Here is a 24159-nt window from a genome sequence, read left to right on the forward strand (position 1 = left end):
CTTGCACAAAAAACTATAACACAACAAAATCCCAGTGGAAACTGAAATTAAGAGCTGTATTGCCATGAGAACTGACAGTTTTATTTAAGTTAAAAAAAACACAAAATATTTACATAATTTAAAAACTTCTGAGGCAGCTGGATCACAGCTGAAGCCTTTGCCACCTTGTATGGAATTACAGGTATGTATCAAACAACCTGAGTTCAAGTTTGTTGAACCTGAGATATGACTGCAATATTGTAAAAGATGCTGAATGGTCTTCCTGATCCAAAGCTGATACCTCTTCCTTTATAGCAAGATATTCTAAAAGCTTACACTTTTCCTCAAGCATATCCAGATTGTGTTCCCTGAAAAAATTAGCCCTGTACCTACTGTTGTGCTATTTGAGTTTATAATTCAATTTTATTTTTCAAGCAAGCAGAGGTTTATGGCAATTGATAGCAAAGCATCTTTAGCCTTCTGGGGCCAAACACCTCTGGCTCCTTTAAGGTTGGTCCCTCTTGCTGGCAGCTTCCCTCTAAAATAGAGCTGATGTTTCCCCCTCAATGCTGCTGGTGAACTGTGCTGATCCACCAGGCATTCTGCAGCCTGAGGCCTTCCTGGGAACAACTAACACCTAGCATGGCTCAGCTGCAGCACTGAGAAGGGAATAACAAGCAAAATGCTACAGCTGATTAGAAAAAAAAATGAAAATACTGAGAGGGGATGATCTGTTCCTTAAAGGGAGGGGAAAAAAAAAAAAAAAAAAAAAAAAATCAACACACCACAAACAAAAACACACAACAGAAAAAGCTTGTAAAATGAGAGCAGGCAGGCACTACTCCTTACAGGCACTGGCAGAGCTGGCACACAGCTCATGCTACTTCCATTGCTATGCTAGTCTACAGAAGCCTATTTATGAAGCTCTGCTTTCCCTTTCACAGCTGTATCTCAGAAGTTAAAAGCAGAAAAAGTGATTTTCATACATCAAGAAAAGTAAAAAGTCTCCAGGAATGCATGTTCTCCAGAGGGAGGGCTGGAGGGCTTACCCACGCACCTGGAGAGAAAGAAACAGAACCAGAGTTAGCAGCAGCAGAGCTGTCCCAGTGCTTGCCCACCCCCCACCCAAGGAGCACAAACAGCAGCAGCAGCCACTGCACGGTCCCCAGCACCACCAACCGTGCTGTGACTGCCACCTGCTGTGCTGCACATCTGCCATCTCCCCTCAGCACACCCCGCTTCCTGTCCAGGGGGAACAGCTCTATGCCCCCCACTAATGCTACAACACTGGGGTGGGCAGACAGCCAGCAACCCTTTGGCCACCCTCCTTGCACCTTGCAGCAGCACTGCATGGAGCAGCAAAGGGCCCATGTCTCTCACACTAGGGACCGGTTTCTGTTTTAAGCTGGGCTTAGTCATGCTGCCCAGTGACACGTGCCTTGCTGCCGAGCAAGGGACAGGGCTGCTGTGCGAGGTGGCTGCCTCAGCTGGTGACACAGGGTGAGCCGGGCTCCTCTGCAGGTTGTTGCTGATGGCAAGGCTGTGGCACAGGGGTATCCCACAGACTGGCAGCACCCCACAGCTGGGCTGCTGCTGTTTCACAGGGCAGCAGGATCACACATCCCTGACCACTCTCAAATCTCATTCCTAATGAGTACTCTCAGTCTTAGCACACATGTGCTTATGTCTATGTGTGCACACACCCTCAGAGGTTATTTCTTCCTCACCCCTCCCCTGACAGGTTAGTTCCTGTGACCAAATGCCCCAGCCTCTCCCCTGGCCTGACTGCTGGCTGTTTAGTCTCCACACCTCTGCTCCAGCTCCAACAGAGAACAAGAACAGAGCTGCCATTTCCTATCTGACCATTTCTCATAGCTCCTCTGCTGGTGCCATTTCTCAGGGCAATTCCTTTCTTCCAGTTCTGTCAAGCTCTGAGGAGCCTAGGCAGACAGCAGCAGAGACCTCAAGCCCAAGACATCTGAAAAATACAGCCAGAGTTCAGGTCAGGCTTTTGTTCTCTAAGGGCATAATTAACTCTAGTCTTACCAGCAGAGCTCTCCAAAAAGACTGCAGGGAGGAGAGGAGCAATCAAATATTTCTCTGCCCTACAGAATAATGCATTCTGTTCACTGGCTTCTGTGAGAGTGGGGCAAGCAGAAGCTGTGACATGTCCCCCTTAAGCCTCCCTCCCTCAGCACATCAAGCTTCAGAGTTCAGCAGGGACTGGCATTCCCTTCTGGCCAAACTCCAGAGCACTACAGGGAAACCAGCAGCCACAGGCAGCTCAGAGCTAGGCCACCCCTCCAGGAACAACTTAGGCCAGCTAAGAGCCTGGCTGTCACTCACACCAAGCTGTTCAACAGCACTCACCATTCTGACAATGTAGTTGTGGAGATGCTGGTTGATGTAGTTCACAGTGGTCCTGAAGACACGTGGTAGAAGGGAAGGCACTGTATTCACAATTTTTTTAGTTAAGACCATTGCTAGCACCAACGTAGCCTTCTCTTGTTCCATGTCTGGGGGCAGGGCACGCACAAGCCCTTCCACTGCCTCTGACATGCGCCGGGTTATCACCTGTACAGAAGACCGAGATCTCAGTGCAACACAAAGGGGTCTCAGCACAGCCTGCCAGTGCTCTGCTGGTCACTGATGTGCTTGTTTAAACACCTCACAGAATGCTGCTCCTCTTCCTTCCCAGCACAGCAGCCTGCCTGGATGGCAATAAAGATAACTCTTCTCTGAGCTCAGCTGCTCACCCAAGACAAAAAGAGAAGGAGACAATACACATACCCCTGGAAAATTTAGACAGCACCTTACACACTCAGGGTACAACAGTGCCCCTCCTCCCCAAGGTTTGCACCTAACCTGCTAAGTCCTGAAATGGCACAGGAACCCTGGGGCTCCCAGAAAAGGGCAAACCACCTTAAACACAGTGAAGATCAGGGGTGCAAGCTTCAGTGAGGACTGGCAAAAAGGCAAAGTAAGTTTCAGAGAAAAACCTTCAGACAGACAGAAGGTAAAGGTGTCCAAGTATGGAACAAACACTGCCTTGCTCCCAAGATCAGTTTCACAAGAGGGACAATGTGCATACACACATACACACTAAGGTACACTACTAATGAGAAAATCAAGGTCCCCCAGTCACAAGTTAGGTTTGTGTCAGCCTCATTTAACCTTAAAAAGTTAGGCAATAAATATGAAGGCCTGAAACTTAACTGGGATGAGAACAAGACAGCAGGAGCAGGGAATGGTCAGACTGGAATTAGTCTGTGCATATGACACAGCTTAGTAGAAAAAACCCACACGACACACAAAAAATATTTAAGTCATTAAATCCAGCCTTTTCAGCAAGAAAGTGGATCCTCAATTCAAAGACAACATTAGCTTGAAGAGCATTGAAAACTTCATCACAGGCAGAGAAAGCAAGAAAGCCACAGTTATCTTGAAGATGCCAAAAAGGCTCTGTGGAAGCAAACTGTGGCTTTTGATCCAGATATGGATCCAACCCTTAAAAAGAAAACAGAGGTATGTCTAATGCAAGGGACTTTAAAACTCTACTTCCTTGCAAAGCAAGGACGGGAGAGTGACTGCATCAAAGTAGTAGAGATGCCACCTACAGAGACTTTCTCAACAGGTCAACCATCCAGGCCAAAACACACCAATACTCTCAACACCAAGAGGTGATCAGCTGAAAAGTTATGGCACTAGAAAAGGGTCTCACTTCTTGCTGTCTCTTCAGTGTTCAGTAACATAACAAGTCAAGCTTGTGGCACTAGCACTGCTCAGTTTTTACCCTCATGATGAGCAGCAGACATACAGAACTCAACACCAAAGTTCAAAGGTCTTAAGGACAAATACTAAGGCTTAACCAGACAGCTGATTTTCAAAGGTAAGTCACTGGGCTAACAAAAAGAGGACAAAGTGCCTCTGGAAATCAGTCCATGTCCACAGCTACCTCAATTTCACAATCTGCAGAAAGGAGACTGAGCCCAAGGAACCTAATTTGCAGAGCAATGGTTGCCACAGAATACAGCATCACTTCTCATAACTCTCCAAAGGTCAGTATTTGGGCTGAGTTAAGATTGTAATAATTAACGCATCAAACTAGCAAAGATACAGATATTGCAAGCTTGCCGCTTGCAAGCCACAGCAAGAAGGATGCCCAACATTTAAAAGGGGAACAGCTAGTCAGGTTGCTCTTCACTCACCTCTCCAGGCAGATTCTCATTCAGAAACTGCTGTACTAGATCATTTACTAGTCTTGTTTTGATTTCTCTGTCAAACTGGTCTCCAATCTCAGCGAGCTGAGCAGCAATGAGCCGGACAACTTCTTCATCTACCTGAGGTTCAAACACTGCCAACACACACAGAAGGATTTAATTCACAGGTTGTAGTCAGACTAGGTTCAGTGCAGGTAAGGTGACCCGGAGCATTTTGCTCATCTCCATTACCAGCCTCCTTCCTACCCCACCCCTAATCGTAGTACATTCATAACAGCTTTATGCACTGCAACTCCCTTTTGTGCACTCAACTCATTTACCAGACAGTGTGCAAACAGGTTTTTATCCTTAGTTTAAGTAAACTGCAGCCTCACCCTGTCCAAAAAGCACTACAGGGGAGGGCAGAACATCCACAACCAAAATTTGTACAGGACAGCTACAGCCACCACCCTGCCTTGAGAGAAGTATTGTCAGGACCAGTCTCTTATGTGGAATCTAAAACAGACCATCTCATCAAATCATAGAATAGTTTGGGCTAGAAGGGACCTTCAAAGGTCATCTAGTCCAACCCCCCTGTCATGAGCAGTGACTTCAGGTTGCTCAGAGCCTTATCCAACCTAACCTTGAATGTCTCCAGGGATGTGGCATCTACCACCCCTCCAAGCAACCTGTGCCAGGGTTTCACCAACCTCATTGTAAAAAATTTCTTCGTTATATCTAGTCTGAATCTATTGTCCTTCAGTTTAAAAACCATTACTTCTTGTCCTATCTCCTTCTAGCAAAGCTTCCCAATGTCAGTCAGGCCACAAGACTAAGACAGATTTGTATGAGGGAATGTTATTTACTGTCGTGGTTACTCCTCACCTTGTTTAGGGTTGAGGTCAGTGTGCCAGCTGACACATCCTGGGCAAGGGGCAATAGCCATCCTGCAGATGGCTGGTGAAGCAGCAATGGTACCAGAGACCATTTGAGGAACGGTTTCTATCACACTTGTAGAACAGAAAGGGATTTGCTCAGTACCAGAACAAGAGTTGTTCCAAAATCCTAGCCCAAGTACTGGTACTCCCCAAGGAACAGTGTGAGGCTTAACTGCTTAATGTCACACTTCTTGAGGACAGCAATCATTCACACCAGCTCTGTGGCCCTTATGTGATTTGCTGCAGACAAAACCCCAGGATGAGGGGTGCTCTAGAAATTCATGGGGAGATAAATTGCTAAGCACTAGGTGTCTTATACTAAGCATTAAAATCCCAACCAACACCACCACCAGCCATACTGCAAAGTTTCTCGATGGAGAAAACATTGTTGCTGGTCTGTTCCAGAGGATTAAAGATGGAAAAAGAACAATGCCACCTTCAGAGAGGCATATAGGATGGAGAAAAGAGCACTCACCTGGCTCACCGTTCTGCAGCAAGTGGCCACTCCTATTGCCATCAGTCTGAAGTTCCATCTCATCATCATAGCAGTACTTGCCTTGCAGGACAGGCACAATCCCCTGGCTTTGCAGGGAATGCAGTTGCTCTCTGAACATGCAGTCAGGGGACACGTCCAGGAAGCTGTACAGCAGCACACTCTCCATCTGGACAGATCCATTGACCTTAAACATAAGAAAAAAAATCACGTGAAACCCATGCCTAGAAGTCCCACTCAGAAAGTCTACACATATGCTGCTTTCCAACTCTGAACACAATTTCATTTGGGCATCCTGAACAGCATTAGCCAGAGAATCCACAAGAACTCAGCAAATGCATAGTAACTCCCGACATGTACACACACAGAAGTGTCTGATGGTGAATGACAGATGGCTCTGTTCTTACAAATCAGTGGTTGAAGCATCAGCTCACCTTCTGATCACCCTGATCAGAGCTCCTCTTTTCAAACAGATGTGTACACAGCACAAACCACCCAGCTCCCCTTATGCAGACATCTGGTTTTGGAAGGTTTCTACCCCTGTATTTGGGAACTGGGCATTCTACTTCCTGTGCATAACAAAGCCAAAAGCTCCCCCTCTAAATGTAATCAGAGCATAGCAGTAACAAGGTGGGAAACAGAGATAACAGCATAAGACTGCAAAAAACCCCAAGGTTCATGTTTCTTCACCCTCTTCAAAGGGATCTCAACTACCTTCATAATGAAGCTGTTGAGCTCCCTCTAGAGAGCCAAGCATCTGCTCACAGGAATAGTGGCAGTGAGATGTCAGATCACTGGTGTCACCTACCACTGGAGGTAGATGGACCCCCAGCGAACAGGCACATGCTGCCCCCACAGCTGCACACCCTGCCTCTTCAAGCACAGCAGCACAGGGCATCCTAATTAGTTAGGTTGAAGAAGTCCATGAGGCAGGCAGATCAGTGTGAGCAAGAGGTTCCACTGGAACATGGGGCCTCATAACCAAGGTCTCCGTAGAAAACCAGGAGACTATCCAATAATTTTAGTTAAGCAGCTAAGAGAGCAGGATGTTGTGTAAGCACAGAAATAAAAGTGAGAAAAAAAAATCCTTATTCTGGTTTGCAGACTGTCTGACTATAAGATAAGAAAACGCTTAGACTTCATTGTAACCAGGGAGAAGAATCAAGGCTGAAATAGAATGGTTTCTCTTGCCAACTGCATAGGGAAATAAATGTGCAGCCAGGACCAATCTGATAACTGAAAGGAAGTTTCAGGTACCTTTTGGTGAGTGGAACCTTGTAAGGTCACCTATATAGAATCATAGAATCATTTCTGTTGGAAGAGATCCTCAGGATCATCAAGTCCAACCATAACCTAACTCTGGCACTAAACCATGTCCCTGAGAACCTCATCTATGCATCTTTTAAACACCTCCAGGGATGGTGACCCCACCACTTCCCTAGGCAGCCTGTTCCAATGCCTGACAACCATTTCTGTGAATAATTTTTTCCTAATATCCAATCTAAATCCCCCAGCACAACTTGAGGCCATTTCCTCTTGTCCTACCACTTGTTACTTGGGAGAAGAGACCAAGAGACATAACCATATGAGTAATACTACACAGGACCCATATTGCCTAAGCAACAGTAACAAAATTGGGACAAATGCAGAAAAAGTAATTAAGGATGGGTTTTTTACTTGAGAAGACTGGGCAGAGAATGTGAGAAGCAAATACAACAAAAAGGAGGGTTCAGAAATGGAAACAAATGGAAAATAAGGTATATGATCAAAGATCAACAGAAAGCACATCTTCCATGACCTGAGCATGGATGTTTACAGACAGCAGTAAAACTCACCTGGTGATCCAAGCTCACTGGGACACCAGTAGTGATCCTATCCAACAAAAGCCCACTGGACTAGTCATCAGGTTTATATTCAAAAGGCATGTGGAGGGGCAGAACAAGGAGGGTTATAACTGTACCCTAACACTAGGTGGGGTGAGGAGGACAAGAAACATTTCAATAGCAGTTCAATGTAACTAAATAAGATTTAACCATGATAAATAGTAGCTTAGTAGTTGTGATTAATGTTGCACAAAACAATGCAAAAAATGATCATAGTGGTGTGTCCATTAATTTGATGTATTAGTTTCAGTAGTTTGTAGTTTAATCAACAGAGATGGTAGCCTCTTAAATAGCTACATCTCCAGCCTTCAGTTTATAGAGGGAGTGTCACACTGCAAACAAACTGGTTCCATCTATTTTTTGTCTCTGTTCACAGTGGAGAGGAGCAGCACCAGGGTCCCTGCAGGAACTCTGAGGAAGATAAGGACACAAGCCAGCACTTTTTGAGGCTCATCCCCTTAGGGGTATCTAGGAACAAGTGCACAAGAGAACCACTGGTCACTACGAACCACTGACTTCAGTCATGTTTGAAACTAACCTGCTCCATGATGGATTCAGAGACACAGCAGCTCTTGTCTCCCTCTGCTTCACACCAGAACTCCTTGCCCTGCAAAAGAGTGAGGAAAAAAAAAAAGTGAAGGGAAAAAAAAAACTTTACATAAACCCACAACTTGAAGCAGTGCTCATGGGTCTGGCCACATTTCATAAAAATAATGCTTAGTGATGCTTATCCATGTTTCTGGGGAGTGCTGCTCATCCATCACACACTGGCACTCATACAAAAAGGCTGAGAAAACCACAACTCTCCCAGCAAGAAGGGCCCTATTCGTGTGAATGAGGGACATGAAACTACTCCCTTCCAGATGTGTGGAAGACAGTGGAGTGACACAACTTTAATGGGGCTTTAAAGCCAAGAGGTAGTGCTGGGGCAGGGAGGGACAACCCTTCATAGTGCCAGAGGTTGGAATGGAAAGCAGTGTCATCACAGAGGAGTTCCCGAGCACATACTGAGGGCAGGTCAGCTGCTCAGGTCTGCATGCACAGCAGCATTTTCTGCAGTGAAACATCCAGCCAACAATGCAACACATCTGCAGGACTTCCAAGTGCACCTCCCTCCTGCTTACCCTATGCAGAGATACATGTACACACTCAGGCTTCTTTCAGTACTTTCCCAACAAATATCTAGGGACAGAGAAGGCTGGAACAAGCAAAGACTTCTAGTTACATGAGCACAACTCCACTAGACCTCCAGGGAGGCCTGAATTGAAGACGGGAGACAACAGGACCTGGGTCATGAGCTCCTCTGCCCACATGGTGCATGCTCAGGGCTGAGAGCCCTCAGCCTGTCTTGCAGCTGGGCAGTGCCCAAGGGCTTTTCCCAGAGCTACACAAAGAGGCCAGAGAGGGTGGTGCAGAAGGTGGCCTCCCTCACCCACAAAGAAAGGGGAGCTGGCAGGAACACAGCGCTCCTTCCTCATCCAGCCAGATGGGTGGGTCAGACCAGCAGCCCAAATAGTCACATCTGGAAGTCACAGTGCAAGAGAGGTGTGAGAGCAGTACAGCAGGTACCAATGACACACTGCTACCAGCAAATGCCAAGGCAGGGAAGACAGGAATCCCCTCTGTGGACCCAGCATCTGCTGCTTTAGATGGAACAGTCCCACAACTGCACACAGAAGTCTCTGGTGCAAGCTGGCTTCAACTAGTGATGAGCAGGGCCTGGCAAAAAGTGGGCACTACCTTCCCACCAGGCCAATAACCAGGCTGCTGCACAAGTACCTCCTGATCAACAATGGGGTGAAAGCACCAAGGACCCCAAACAGCCTGCAAACCAAAAACCGGGGCTAGTGATGAATGATCCTATTTCATAGTGACAATCCCTCACAGCTGTGTTTTAAATAACTAAACATGCTGGTAGAAAAGAAGAAGTGAAAGCGAAAGCAAAAATGAATTCAAACTCTGAAGGAAACCACAGTAATAATGTCAAGAGAACCATGAATTTCCAAACTTTTCAAGGCTCTTAGTCCCCATGACCAAAATACCATCTCAAAACACAAAACAGCCCACAAACAGCCTTCTTAACCGTGAGCTCTTTTTCCACTTAGTTGTTATGTCAGACTAATACTTTCCTAGAACACAGGCATAGCCTTTGCTTGGCGTTTTTCTCTGCTCCATTCAAATCCCTATTGCTGCTACTCACCTCTACCCTAAATGGTGTGCTGGCTGAGGAGAATGTAGTCCTCGCTGTCCTCCTCTTTGGAACCTGACAGGGCTCTGGAACAGGTCCGGGTGACCCTTTCTCCTGGGCTTGGCTATGCTGAAGGAGAGAGAGATGCTAATTCAGGCTGGAGAATTTGCAATTGAGTCCATGAGATAAAGAGGAAAGTGAGGATTTAGTGTTAAGTCTGTGGCAGGACCTTGCCTTTATGCAAACTCTTCATGAGTTGTCCACATCAGCAGCATTTCTGTAGGTTAGGCAAAGCCTCAACTTGCACATATTTTGTTTTTATATATAACATTTATTTTCAACTCAAAGTAATTCACCTCACAACCAAGGAGTTCATGTTACAGCTAGTAAATAAACAGTGGCTGTCCTCTGATACTAACTCCTGCTGAGTTAAACACCACTTGCTGAACCATCACTGCTTAGACCACAATAAGCCTGAAGCAGTATTGAGCTTCTGCTACCCATGTCCCATTTGCCTTGAAACTCACATTCATCACAACGACCTTCTTGGGCTCTACCAGCATTGTCATCCCCACACAGCTCCAGCCTATGTCAAAAGCTTCATGTGGGACCCCAGCAGTACTCTACAGCTGTTCAGATTAACCCATGCTGGCTAATTTGGGCTGGTAATAGCCAGCTGACTTCGTAACACAAGTACAGGCTGAACAAATCTCCCCATCTTTCAAGGTGCAAGAAGTTGCACCATCCTCTGTTCACATCACACTACATACATGGAGGGGCAGATGTTCTCCTGTAGTTCTGGCCAAAGCATGACACAAGCCAGAACAGCTGCAAGTTGCACACAGGTGGTCAGATGTGCCGGGTGAAACTAGCTGGGTAGCACCAAAGAGATTTCTCACTCGCAAGAAACTTTACAGCAAAACTTGTTCCACTCCAGCCCAGCCAAACTGCATTAGGATAACCTACTTTTTCTCATTGATAAGAATTCCAGTGTATTGCAGCAGGGAAGGTTGAACACAGGTGGCAATAAACAGACTAAATAAAATGTCAGCCTGCAGATCAACCGAAGTATTCTTACAGCAAGAAGATCGAATACAAATAGAAGCCAAGGCATTTCCTTGGGGGTTTGTCACATGCCACATCTTTCCAAGGAAAGCTCAGAATGTGGCTTTAAAACCCAGATTCCCTACATTTTGTCAGTGTTTCACACTGCCAGGAAACTCATTTTGCTTCAGTCCAAACATTAATGGAAGAGGCAACCAAAAAGGAATGGGCTATTGTCTTTTCCCACTCCCCGCTTTCAAAGAGGCACAGACCAGTCCAGGAAAGAAAAGCAGCACATTGCTCCATTCCCAAAACAGAATATACAAGTAAAAGAAAAAGATCCATCTCTATTCTGGGCATGCCCATACAGCTAGACCCAGAAAGGTAGTGCATAGCAGCTTGGCACAAGGCTCTGCAAGTGCATCATCCACACCTGTTTACTATATTGACTAGAAGCTGTAAGAGGAACTTGAGCCTGTGTGCATGTTCCTCACATTAATTCCTGGAAATGTGCAGGAAAGACACCTGGCTACAGGTCTGCAGACCCACAAGCTGCATTTTGAAAGCACTTCAGCTTTTCAGAATGAGGCAGAAGCTTACACACTGGTTATGGCACAATGGGTCCTCCCTGGGCACTGGGTGCCCTGCACAGGTAAAAACACCTGGAACAAGTGCCTCAATGGAGACAGAAAGGGGCTGAGCAGCCTCTGCCCTGCCAAGGTACCTGCTGCACCCACGGATGTTAATGTGTGGGCAGGAGGAAGAGACCTATAATATATGGGGTTCTCACCTTCCCCTTGGGATCAGCTCAGCTCTATGTCAAGTCAGACACTACTCAGGGCAAGTCTACAGATAGAGACATTAAAAAAAAATCACTCTTATCAGTTGCAAATTGCAAATTTGTCCACTCCTGTACATGAGCAGAGATAAGAGACATAAAAACAAAAAAAAACCCACACACAAAAAAACCAAACCACCATACTCCAAAGTACTTATATGGTATAAAAAAAATAATCAAGATAAGGAAGCTTGAAGATGGTAATTTAGTGAACTCTTCCCTGAATCAAAGAATCATTGCCCAGGCAAAGTCCCTGAGGGGTTCCAGCCCCCAGCTAATCAAGTTCAACCTGGGTGGCCAAAAGCACACCTGAGAACAGGAAAAAGGATTTCTCACACCACAAAATGGCTCCCTGCTACCACCATACAGAACCAGTTTTCTGTCTTTTTTAGCTAACTAGTAATTCCAGAAACCTCAAGTTTTAGATAACTACTTTGAATCATTGCAAGGGGTTTGGATAATCACAATGTTCCTCCTGTGAAGTCAAATTCACTAATGGAACCTCAAAAAAAAAAACAACCACAAAAAACAAAAGCACAAACCCCAAACAGTCAAATGTAATTATACTGATGCACTTAAGTTTAATGATTAAGACTTCAGAATCCTGGAGTTTTAGGTTCAGATCAAGAGATTTTCTAGTAGATAAAAAAAAAGCTACCTTATATTTGGTGAAAAGAATCTTTAGTTGGAAAAATTAGAAAAGATAGAGATAAAGGCTACAAACACTGCCTGGATTCAGATTAAAACTAAGTCATTTGCTAAGGCTGCTTTAGGGCTGCTGAAAGTCTTCAAAAGAATTTTACAGAATATGTTTGGTTTTTTTTAATTTAAATACTTTTTTTCACACCTTCTATTCACTCATTAGACAAGCAAGCTTCATTTGTTAACAACAGCCTTTAAGAAACTGCTAGATGGGACACCTTGAAGTGTTCAACAGATAAGACTACAAACAGGTTTTTGGATCAGTTCTTTCTGCCTTCCTTGGAAAAAATATGGAGTAGGTATTTTAAACACAAGTTTGGGATCTTTAAATCAGCTCCAAAGAGTTAATGTGGGGCATGTCCATTCCAACTCAGTCCTGCATCCCAATACAATGTTAAGTAAATATAATTACATTCACCAGCCACTTATCAGCACAGAACGATAGACAGACCTCATTCCACTCCCATACATGCCAGCTTTTACAATACAGAATTCGGTGGACACTTCCCCAGAGAAAGTCTCCAAAGCTTTCCCAGAGGAAATAAGTCTTTAGACAGGGCTTTGTACATCCTGAGGGATGGTACATACCTGCAACACAGGTCCTTTAGGTCTGCTGTTCCATCTTCCATTTCTCCCTCTCATCCCCAAGTTGTAGTAGTCTTTAAATCTTACAAGGTACTCAGCAGAGCAGCTGTTCCTAGCTGTGGCCCACTGATGAAGGGTGGCAACACTATAGCAAACAGTAGGCAAGGCTGGAATCTCCTCTCTGACTCCAGGTTTTAAGGAGTGAGGGCAGCACAAGTTTGTAGGGTGGAAAAGAGGGAGAGAACCCACAAGGCAATTTACATTCCATGGCTCTTCTTCCATCTGTACCTCCTCCCATACCACTGAACTACCTCTTGCAGTTCTGGGAAGGCTAAGCCAAGGGAAAAGTGTTGTTATCCACTGTATAGCACCCTCCTCCCACAGCGCTTGCTGGCAGTACCATGCCACCTTGGGAAGAGTCAGCACTGGCCACAGTTGTGCCAGAGAGAGACCCAAGCAGGTCCTCCCTGCCATACTATTGCCACATAGTACATATTTGAAGAGCAAACACTGCAAGCACACATTTTATCTCCCCAGGTGGGGAGCTACACATAGAAGCAGTACAGCTGCAAGGCAAGGTTTCACCTACTCTAAAACCAGTGTGGGGTTGTGCTGTACCTCCAGACACTCAAGCATGTCACCAGCAGCACCCCACAGAGGAGCAAGAGTCAGCCGGTTGCATATTGTTATCTGTTAGAACAAGGGTATGCAACTCATTTTCACCAGGGGCCATATCTGGAGTGTAGTAGCCCCCCCGTAGTACTCAGTAGGAGTAGTCACATTTATACAGTCCTAAAATTACATTCAGCCCTTTGAAGACAACCTCAAGGCTGACGTGGCCCCCACTGAAAATGAGTTTAACATCCCTCTGTTAGAGGGAACTCTTGATAGCTTTTAAGGCTGCCATGAACAGGACTAAGTCCCAGAATCCCTACAGCAACAGTGCTAAAACACCCTATGAATCAGCTTTCATCCCTTCTTCACACTTCCATTACATCTCCAAGGCAGTTCAGAAAATAACCCACCACACAAACACTTGTGCTTACCGTTGGTTTCTCTCAGATCCTTCACCCCTCCTCATTGCCCAGCCTGCAAGTTGCTCTTCTCAGCTGTGTCAGACAGTGTCTGGTTATGAAAACATGCTCCTTCCAGCAGCAAAGCCACACGCCTGTAGAACTAACTCTAACAACTTGTCTGGATTCTGAGACATGTCCCCTACAAACACCTGGACAGACGCTATCAATCAATAGACCTGTTGTGTGTGTTGTCAAGATACTTATCTTTGCATGTCACTTGAGTTAGGAGTGAATTAAAGTCTTCAAAGCAGAAACTGCAAGCAGCATCAGTCACTGACAAGGAAAAAAACTTCCAACCTGTGTGCTGCTTTCTCTGCCTAGCAGCTAAAAGACGGGAACTATTTTTAGCAGTTGGGATGACATCATCTTTGAAAGAAATTAAACACTGCCTATTTGTATTGGACCCAGCAGCTCTTACCTGTCTTGCAAGCAAACATTTCATTGTTGAACTGCAGACCTCTAAAGAATAACACATCATTTTACAGGTATGGAAACCAAGGCACTTAATGATGTAACCTGACATTTTAAATCTACTCATCAAGTCATAACTACTCAATCTCATTATCTTCCTACAAACTTGCCACAGGCACAACTGCTTTATATAGTCAGCCATTACTGGAAAGTGAGGAAGAGAAACAGTGCTGCAGACTTAATAAGTTACTTATTTGAGGATATTCTAAGCTGCGCCAGACTGCTGCCCACAGCACCTCAAGTCAGGACAGCATAAGCAAATCCCATCTAGTACAGCCCAAAGTCCCTAAAGGAATCCCCATCACCCTGCCACGCAATTTCTAGCCCATAAACCCAACAGGAACTAAAAAGCCCAGCTAGCAGCAGATCCCAAGGCTTTTTGTCATATTTCTCTAACTACAGAAGAAGCCTGACTACTCTCACAGCAGCTTGCACATGCACTTCAGACTTTGCAAGGAGAGAACAGACAGTAAAAGGGAAGATAACTTGTTGATCTGCAACGCAGTGCTGAGATGAATAAATAGGAAGTTATCATAACCACAGAAAACTGTCCACGTCACTCTTCAGCCTGCAAAGGGTATGCCAGCCTGTAACCATGCTCAGAAGGCACCAAGACTTACTTTCATGTAAGACCCACTGTCCTCCTGCAGTAGAAAGTGATTCCAGGCTTTGGAAAGAAAAGTAGAGTGATGAGGGGACAGAAACATTGCAATGCATTAGCCAGGTGAGTGACATGCTGAACAAGCCCTTTTGTGCACCTATGGATTCACATACACACACTACCTTGAAAACAAAGCAATAGCTTGGTACCATCTGAGTAATACCAAAGCTATTGTCTTGGAGTTTCTTAGGACTTTCCCCCACCATAGGGAACACAGCTTCCAAACTACTGGCATTTTCCATGCATTTGCCTCCAAGGGAGGATACATCAACAGCTTCATTTCGCAAGTGACAAAACTAACAAGGCATGGGCAGAATACTTGGAGATGTCAGCAAGTCTGTGGCCCAACACAGGACAGACCCCATCCCCCAGTCACTTCTGATTTATTTGCTGTGCTTTTAGGAAAGACATGCTGTTTGTCAGGAACCACTAAACTGCTTAAATCCACTTCTCCCTACTACTCTCAAGCATGACTGCTGATTGCTTGAGGCTGTCAGCTTTTGTTTCTCCTCTTTTCAGCTTCAGACTGCATCCTCCTCTAAGATGTGAATAATGCCACTACCAATCACTCCAGCAATGACAGAATAGCAGTATGCTCATAACACATTTGATGCAAAAATACATTGAAACATGCTGAATTCTTCCTACTCCTAACAGTTTCAGTGTATTATTTGTCTTCCAGCATTCAGTGGCATTGAAACTTTAAGTGGAACACAAAGACCCAACACCAACGGATGCTTGTTCAACTACCTCCTTAGCTAGGGCATTTTTACCTGTGTTTCTTTATGCTGCCTTAGTACAGCATGAACATCTCAGCCTGGACACTAGATACTCTAAGCTGTGTATTCTGACTTAGAAATACAGTGCACAGTTTGTTTGATGGGGGCTTTATTTTTCTTTCTGAAATAAAAACTTGATTAGAGACAATTCCAAAAAGAAGGTTTCAATTGGCCTTTTTTTTTTAGAGATTTATTTCAGCTCCCCAAGGTCTGTTGCTGTTTCACATTATTCTTCATGATGACATGAACTGCAGCAATCTTCTGGTCATCAGGGCAGTACTTTGACTTCTTAAGGAAAAAAAAAACAAACCAACAACTTCCTCATGAACCTTTGTTTTAACTTGGCTCAAAATGCCCTCTTGCCCAGCCCCTGTACAGCACATCAATGAATAAGAAGGCACACCACCATATTACTAATTCTCTTTAAAAAAAAAAAGGTAGGCAGGAACTTTTGATTACTGTGGTTTCTTAATCAGATCAGTGATGGAGGCAGCACGACAACACCGTTCAGTGTTGTTTGGAAGTCAGCCTACAGATAGAGCTGGGCTGAAAATGAGTCAGCAGAAAGCCTGCAGCTGCAACCGCCCCAAAGCTTGGAGCTGGGATTTGGATTCAACTGGCTAGAGCTGGGCTCAAATGCAATTTGCACATCTCCATATTTCGGGTATGGCCACACCTAAGAGGAAGGGGCAAGATTCGTATCCTGACTGCCACAGTGTAGGTACCATTTTGGATCTGGGACTGAGCTTAGTTTTTTCCCCCTCTGGTATTGAGCAACTCCAGTCAGGTAAGCCTGCCCTGCATTTCACCTCCTCATAAATGCTAAGAAAACACTCCTACCTTTCCTAAGGACCTGGCAGGAAGAAGTAGAGTAAACCCCAATGAAAAGACACTATCGCCCTCATTAAGACACTGGTCTTTACCAGGTTAGCTTCATGTGCACAAGTCCTACTATATCAGCCCAGCAGCTGCAACACAACCCTGCAATTATGTCACCGGGTATATTCAAGCTGTTCTTACTGTTTCTCTTGGAAATGACTGGAGAACAGGAAAGACTAAGGAATCACAGTTCCAGTCTTTTGACATTACAAAGGAAGAACAGACAGACCAAGAGCAGCAAGCTCCTCAGTAATGTTGATAAGTGGTAGGCACCGGAACAAACTCCAGCTGTCACTGCTGATGTGCAAGTGACAGTGTCAAGTCAGAAATGTAAGATTTGCTTCGAGATTTAGAAGATGCCCATGCTGGGGCAGCAGCACTGGCCACTTGCGTTCCGGCATGCTTTTACAGTTGAGAAGGACAGTCTTTTATCACTTGGCAAGAGTGCCTCTGACAGATGCAGGTGCCACTTGGACAGGCTCTGCCAAGAACTGCCAACCAAAAGACCTCAGAAATCAGGACTGGATACAATAACTATTGTACCACCTAGATGACAAGAACATTCTCCTTATTTTAGTTTTAACACATGCACCGCTGTTATGTGCCAGCAGGAACACAGATGATCCATCAGTCAAAATCAGGAATGCCACTTCATATTGCAACTTAGATGCATTTCACAGCTGATACCAAAAGTACAGAGGAATGTGAACCTGTCTTTCCTTTGCCTGACTGGCAAGTTAGGCAAGCAGAGTAGGGTGGACAACAGGATGACCATGAGCCAGCACTGTGCCCTTGTGGCCAGGAAGGCTAATGGCATCCTTGGGTGTATTACAAGGGGGGTGGTCAGTAGATCGAGAGAGGTCCTCCTTCCCCTCTACTCCACCCTGGTGAGACCCCATCTGAAATATTGTGTCCAGTTCTGGGCCCCTCAGTTCAAGAAGGACAGGGAACTGCTGGAGAGGGTCCAGCGTAGGGCAACAAAGATGATTAAGGGAGTGGAGCACCTCCCTTATGAAGAAAGGCTGAGGGAGCTGGGGCTCTTTAGTTTGGAGAAGAGGAGACTGAGGGGTGACCTTATTAATGTTTATAAATATATAAAGGGTGAGTGCCACGAGGATGGAGTCAGGCTCTTCTCAGTGGCAAACAATGATAGGACAAGGGGCAATGGGATCAAGCTGGAACACAAGAGGTTGCACTTAAATTTGAGAAGAAACTTCTTCTCAGTGAGGGTGACAGAGCACTGGAACAGGCTGCCCAGGGAGGTTGTGGAGTCTCCTTCCCTGGAGACATTCAAAGCCCGCATGGACACATTCCTGTGTGACCTCATCTAGGTGTTCCTGCTCCAGCAGGGGGATTGGACTGGATGATCTTTTGAGGTCCCTTCCAATCCCAAACATACTGTGATACTGTGTGTGAAACAAAAAAAAAAAGGTTGTATGGACACAGGTGGCCACTAACAGTAGCACACTCTTTGCCTTTGGTTACCTTCAGGCCATGTGACTAGACAAGAAATCCTCTTCCAGACTTGTAAGTACCAGGAATATCTGCACTGCTTTCTGAAAAAAAATAAAAAACAAACAGAAGCTATAAAGATGCTCACAATGTGAAAGTTCAAATACAGGATCAGCATGGCTCATTTGAGAACACATGGCCAAGGAACCACCATAGGAGAAACTGATCAAGGCTCCCTGCTTAGTTATAACAAGTACGGTGACAACAGCCAGGATAGCACTCAAAGCTGCCCAGCAACAGCCCAGTGCACAGGACAATTAACTTTCAAGAGGATTTTTACAGCTGGTACTCCACAGTGGAGCCTGTTCACCTTATCACACTCAGAACATTCACTATAAAGGAAAGAAAGCATTTATGGAGGAAGGGGTACAAATACTAATCTTCACAGCTGCCTGCTTACCTGCCCTGAAAGCATATATAACCCTGCTTCAACAGCTTTTCAAGGACATGAAAATTAATTTTAAATGGGCTTCCTTACTCCTAAACATCAAGTGTATCCTAGCTATAAACATATCTTATGTTCCTTACTTTTATGAAACAGCCATGTATCAGTACAGGCAGCCAGAGAGACAATCCTCAAAGAAAGCCTAACACTGGTCCTTTGATTACACTGAATGCACTGGCCCTTAGGAGAATTCTCTCCCGTAGCATTGCAATTACAACCTCCTACTCCTGCCACAATAAACTGATGAAGCCAATAAAAAAAAAACAACACACACACAAAACACAAAAATTATTTTGAAGGATCCTAAGACAGGAGCCCAGACATCCTCAAGAACCTCAAAGAGGAAGCTGTGCATCAAACCAGACAGCCATACAGCATTCATAGCTCTGATCAAAGCCTTTTGACAGCAGCGCCTCAAACATTGTCATCATTAAAAATAAAAAGCATCAACAATACACAGCTAAGAAAATATTCTTTTTCAAGGAAACACAGCAGGTGCCATCTGGAAACCATGACAGCAGAATTGCAGAACACCTGCCTCCAGGACCCACACGTTTCTTACTGCCCAGGCAAACCCATGCAGTTACACAAGAGATGCCTCAGCACACTGAATCCATCTGCCACACAATACGGCTCCAGGCTCTCTAGCTGTAGGCCCAAAAGCACAGTGAAAAAGTGTTGATTTTACCATGTGAAAACACATGACTGTGCATGAAATAATGCAAACTAGTTCACTTTCAGTTTTAACCTAGGAGGAAATACAAATTAATGTTGACACTGAGGAAGTGAATATAAAACCAAAATACAGCAACCAGCTGATTTAAGTGGATTTGTTTCGTATGGCTGTTAACATAAGGGTGTAACAACAATTACACCCAACTACCAGGAGTTACACTGACCAAGGAATATATTTTCCCCTTTAAAGCAGATGAAAGAAATAGCCCAATACATTAGAGAGACCTGGCCACTGCCCATTCACCATAAACCACAGCAATGCCACACTAGAAACTGTCCAAAGGTCACAGCATTTTATCAGGAAATACAGCAGGGTCACAGACACTTAAAAATTCAACACTCACATGTGCAGTGACTGAGCGCACAGTCTGATTCCCTTGCTTATACCTTCAGTGAAGCTGAAAAAAACCTCAGATGTTTTAAAGAAAAGTAGTGAGCAAAATACCAGGGTGGGAGGAGTTCAAAGCCACAATGACACTGTCCTCTCTGGTGACAAAGACAGCATTTCAAGGATGTATTGAGGTGTACAGCCCTTTCTCTGCATTCACCAGCAAAAACAGTGCAACCAAAGTCCACCATGGCCAGGAAGCACTGTCACCTCCAAGCAGTGCCATATCGCTGCAAAGAGATAGGAAAGCCAGAAACTTCTGTCTGCTAAGTGCCCAAGGCAGTGCTAACAACACTAAGAAATGGTGCTACTGAAAGGGATGGGCCTGAAGTATTCTTAGAGTAGACATTGCAATGAAGGGTACACAAGAGACATCAACACACTACTATGCTTTACACTTGAGCAATTGCTTAAAAAAAAATAATAAAATCACACACAAAGCAACACATGCCATCTCATCCAGGTATAAGGAGATGCCTAATGCACACCACTGGTAACTAGAGGTTCCACTACAAAAGGTTCACTTCCAATACAGCTGAGATAACAACAAGATGTCAGGACATCATTCACTACAGACATTTGGTACAAATCAAGGCAATCACAGAAGCTTAACAGATTGCTTTCAACTGCAAAGAACAAGACTGGACACACTGTGACTTCCAACATTTCTTTTTACATTTTAACCCTCCTTTCCCTATCCTTCTCTGGTCTGCATCAGAAAAAAAAAAATAATCAGATGTTTAAAATCTCTAGGGAAGGGACCTACCATACACATCTGTAATCACTACTGATGAGTTTTAATTAGAACTGAACCCAGTTCCCTGCAACCCCCTCCAACCCCAAGATAAGCCACACAAAACCAACAGGGGACCAGACTTAAAACAGGAGTTTTGCACTTCTGGGCAAGCTATGAGTTGAGCTCCCTAATTAGAAATACTTGCATGTACTTGGCTTTGCACAGCACACAAGATATGAAGGTAATTCCAGCCTCAAAACTTTGTAGTCTGATATAGACAAAAAGCTACAACATGCTAAGAGAAAAATCAGAGGAAGGTACTTTGCAAAGAAATATCAGGTTTGCTGGTAAATTCTGCTCTTTCATTAGCTGAGAAACTGCTAACTGGTGGAAATGAAACCTGCTAATCTGCACTTGATTTGCTTCAGCAGAGAAAACCATCTTCCAGGCTGATTCCCTTACCCCCTACTGGTCGTTAGTTCATACACAGCAGCCACTTTATCAAGGAGCCAACACCTCCCAGCTGTTCCTCCACAGTTATGCCAGCAGGCTTTGCACAGAGCACATAAACCTGTTAACAGTTACTACATCCCTGCTCTTCATTCAATAGGCCATAACGAAAGCGGTAACTTCCAAGCACTAGGCCACTCCAAGGAGATCTCCAAAGGTGGCAGTCACTAGATTTATCTATTACAGAAAAAATGTTTTCATTTTATTATAGAAAAAAAAAAATATGTTTCATCTGCCAGCGCCTCAGACTCCTGCTGAGTGTGGATGGCTCCTATCATTCCTGCTACACAGGAAAAACACAATACACGGAAACAACATGGCACAAAAATGACCCAGGGTGAGTGCTCTGTGAATATACCTCCCCCCCACCCTTCCTTAATTATATATCACAGCTCTTATGGTTTTGGGAGCTAACAAAAAATCAAAAGCCACACTGACCACATTTACAGTGCCCCCATATTATCCAAAGGTACAGTGTGGGCATGGTGGGTACACATACACCAATTTCCCAAGAGCAGAGACTCCAGGTTGGCACAGGCAACACTGGCAGAGCACAGCACAGAGTTCTGCTGAGGGTGCCAAGTGAGAACCCAGCTGAACTCACTGTCGCAGCTGAATGAGTGCCAGCTGGCCTACTCTGGCTGTAAGAAATAGGGCAGGAACCCAAAAACATTTGATCAAAAAAGTTGGTCTTATTTTTTCTTCCTAAATTCAGCAGATGTCACCAAAGGCAAAGAAGGAGCAGCCAATAAGGGGGAATTCCACACCAACCTTTCTTAGTACAGGGCAGCCTACCCAGAAGATTTACAATCAGATGTTACACTCAGCACCTACACAAGTTTTTTTGTCTCAGCTGATCCCTAATCCCTTTCAAATTGTTACTTGTAACAACAGACAAGAGACCTAGAAGAGAGGGCAGGAAAATGGGAAATGGATAGCTTGCAGAAATTCAGAATGCGAGAATGCTTCTTTTCATACAATGCATTTCCCCCACTGTTTTTGTATAACACCATTGGCACAGAGGAGATCACAAAGACTAGGTGCTGCAAAGCTAAAGAAGACTCTGAACAGTGTCAAGCTTCTTAGGTAAAGAAGTTGCCAAGAGAGAAAAAAACACACAAAAATACCCCCCTCTTTTTAATTAATGCCTTTTAAGATGTTATACTTCAACAGGCAGGTGAAAAAAAGAGTTTCAGTCTGACTAGTGACAAAGTATTAGAGCAGAACACCAGTTTTCCCCACAACTGGACTTTTGCAAAAAGTCCTTTACCAAAAAAAACCAAACCAAACACCTTAAATATAATTTCCTGTTGGGGAACCACCTTGCTCATTCCTCCACCAAACTTTTTAACCATTCTGAAAAGATAATGAATCAAGTATACCCTACAAAAAGATTTTGGCACAGATACACCCAGGAAGCCTCAAGATTCTCCAACTTCTCCTGAAGTAAACATGGAGTTTCTGGATTAAGATTTTTAATTATATAAGTAACTCTGAGGCCCTGTACCTTAGGTTTTTTTATTAAAGCTATAAAATGTTGTGATTAAAAAAAAGAGAGACAAGAACCTCCTCAAAGCCACCAGTTTCAAAACCACTGTCACTCCAAGGTAGAGAGACCATCACCCAACCATATGCATGGGATAAACACCTTTCTAGGGAACGGGAGCTGCTCACTCAGTTCCTTTCCACTTCACACACTACTCAGCATCCTGCTCCAGCCTCCAGTCACCCCAAACTAAACGGTGTGTGTTGGGTCACAAGAATGCAAGTGTTGCTTACAGGGAACCAACAGGCAGCCACAGACACCTACAGTTCCGTGGAAGGTACAGAGACTGGAAGAAAGCACACACTGAATCAGCACACCTGTATCAATCACCAGGCTGAGAAGTTATATCACTATTACTAGAAATCCCTTCTTGCCTGTCTTGCTGTAGCTGCCGCTCCCACGTTTTTCTGTTGAGGGAAAGCTGAGGCAACCACGGATCCCTCCGGAGCTGCTGCAACAGGATTAACTCTTTACTCACCCCTGCAGAGCAAACGCCCCTCCAGCCTGAAAACTTTCACCACAGACTGAGGACAAGATATTGGACTTTACCAAGGACAAAACCAAGAAAGAGGCTTTTTATGGTTTTTGAGTGAAAATGAGGACGGTCTGCAACAGAAACAAAGGAAAAGGGGCAGAAAGTGCCTTGATTTCGGCGGCGGGAAGCAGAAAACCGGCCAGCAGGAAGCTCGGCCACAGCACGGGCGGGAGAATGGAACGGCGACCCGAGGGAGCACGCACCGAGACAGCGCCGGCCAAACACTGAGAGCACAGGGAGCTAAATTAAAGAAGAAAAAAAATAACCGAACCGCTTAAGAGCAAGGTCGGATTCAGCAGGCGAAAAGGAAACAGAGGAACTGCCGCAAGACTGCAGCATCAGTAAAAGAAAGCTGAAGCCCCACACAGCTCTCCGCGGGGTCACGGAGCGGTCACTTCAGCTCAGCAGACTGAAGAGCCGCGAAAAACAAGGCGGTAAGTCAGGCGCTGGCGCTCCCCGAGGCGGTGGCGCTGTCAGGCACAGGATCCTCCGCCGCCCGGGAGCAGTGGGCCCGCCCCACCGCAAGCAGGCCCGACACCTGCCCAGCTCCCCGCTACTACCAGCGCCGCTCCCCAGGGCGGGGGACGCACAGCATCCAGGTCTCCGGGGAAATCAGAGCGGGTCCGGACCGCCGGGGGACACCGCGATGCTCACTCCGCCGGCTTCCCGCCCTGTCCTCTCCCAAGCTCGGGCGGGTGGGCAGCGGCGAGATCCCTCCCTTTACCGCGCGGAGGGAAAAGGAAGCGGCAGGAGCGGCCGCGAACGGCAGCGCTAACCCCACGGAGCCCACCCCAGAGCGCCGCGACCCCGCTGAGCCGCTCCCGGCACCAGGCGAGCAATACTCACCCAGACGAGCGGATACCAGCAGCGCGATGCGGCGAGATCACCACCTCCGCGCTTCCTTCTCCGCCCGCTATTTGAGAAGCGCCAAGCCCCGCCCCGGTTAGGGCGGGAAAGCACGGCACGCGCCGCCAGGCGGGCCAAGGGGCTAGCACGGGGTAGCGGCCAACGGCCGCGCGGGCTAACGGGTGGGGTAA

The 24159-nt window shown here is 45.5% G+C and overlaps 1 protein-coding gene across 3 annotated transcripts; it reads right to left on the reverse strand.

Moving 5' to 3' along the window:
- Nucleotides 1-47: 47 nt before the first annotated feature.
- BID (BH3 interacting domain death agonist) lies at nt 48-24090 on the reverse strand. 3 transcript variants are annotated; one of them, XM_065841033.2, is made up of 8 exons: nt 23969-24062; nt 18201-18271; nt 9693-9809; nt 8031-8099; nt 5592-5796; nt 4188-4333; nt 2350-2553; nt 48-1036 (listed from the first exon to the last, which is right to left on the reverse strand). In XM_065841033.2, the coding sequence occupies exons 4-8, from the start codon at nt 8037-8039 to the stop codon at nt 1025-1027; spliced, it is 576 nt and encodes a 191-aa protein (XP_065697105.2). In that variant the 5' UTR covers nt 8040-8099; nt 9693-9809; nt 18201-18271; nt 23969-24062; the 3' UTR covers nt 48-1024. The 3 variants fall into 3 exon arrangements, with proteins under 3 accessions (XP_065697105.2, XP_065697113.2, XP_071674090.1); XM_065841041.2 differs by lacking the exon at nt 18201-18271 and having other exon boundaries at nt 23969-24090; XM_071817989.1 differs by lacking the exons at nt 8031-8099; nt 9693-9809; nt 18201-18271; nt 23969-24062 and having other exon boundaries at nt 5592-7206.
- Between the last annotated feature and the right edge of the window lie 69 nt (nt 24091-24159).

Source organism: Patagioenas fasciata, chromosome 1 (assembly GCF_037038585.1).
Source record: "Patagioenas fasciata isolate bPatFas1 chromosome 1, bPatFas1.hap1, whole genome shotgun sequence".
NCBI lineage: Eukaryota > Metazoa > Chordata > Aves > Columbiformes > Columbidae > Patagioenas > Patagioenas fasciata.

Coding starts and splice junctions, on each gene's coding strand:
- BID (XM_071817989.1), bottom strand. CDS start 5,895: ATGAAATTGTGTTCAGAGTTGGAAAGCAGCATATGTGTAGACTTTCTG. Junction 4,334..5,591: donor GCTGCAGAACGGTGAGCCAG/GTGAGTGCTCTT, acceptor GTGTGTTGGCAG/TGTTTGAACCTCAGGTAGAT. Junction 2,554..4,187: donor ATGAGAATCTGCCTGGAGAG/GTGAGTGAAGAG, acceptor TCTTCTGTACAG/GTGATAACCCGGCGCATGTC.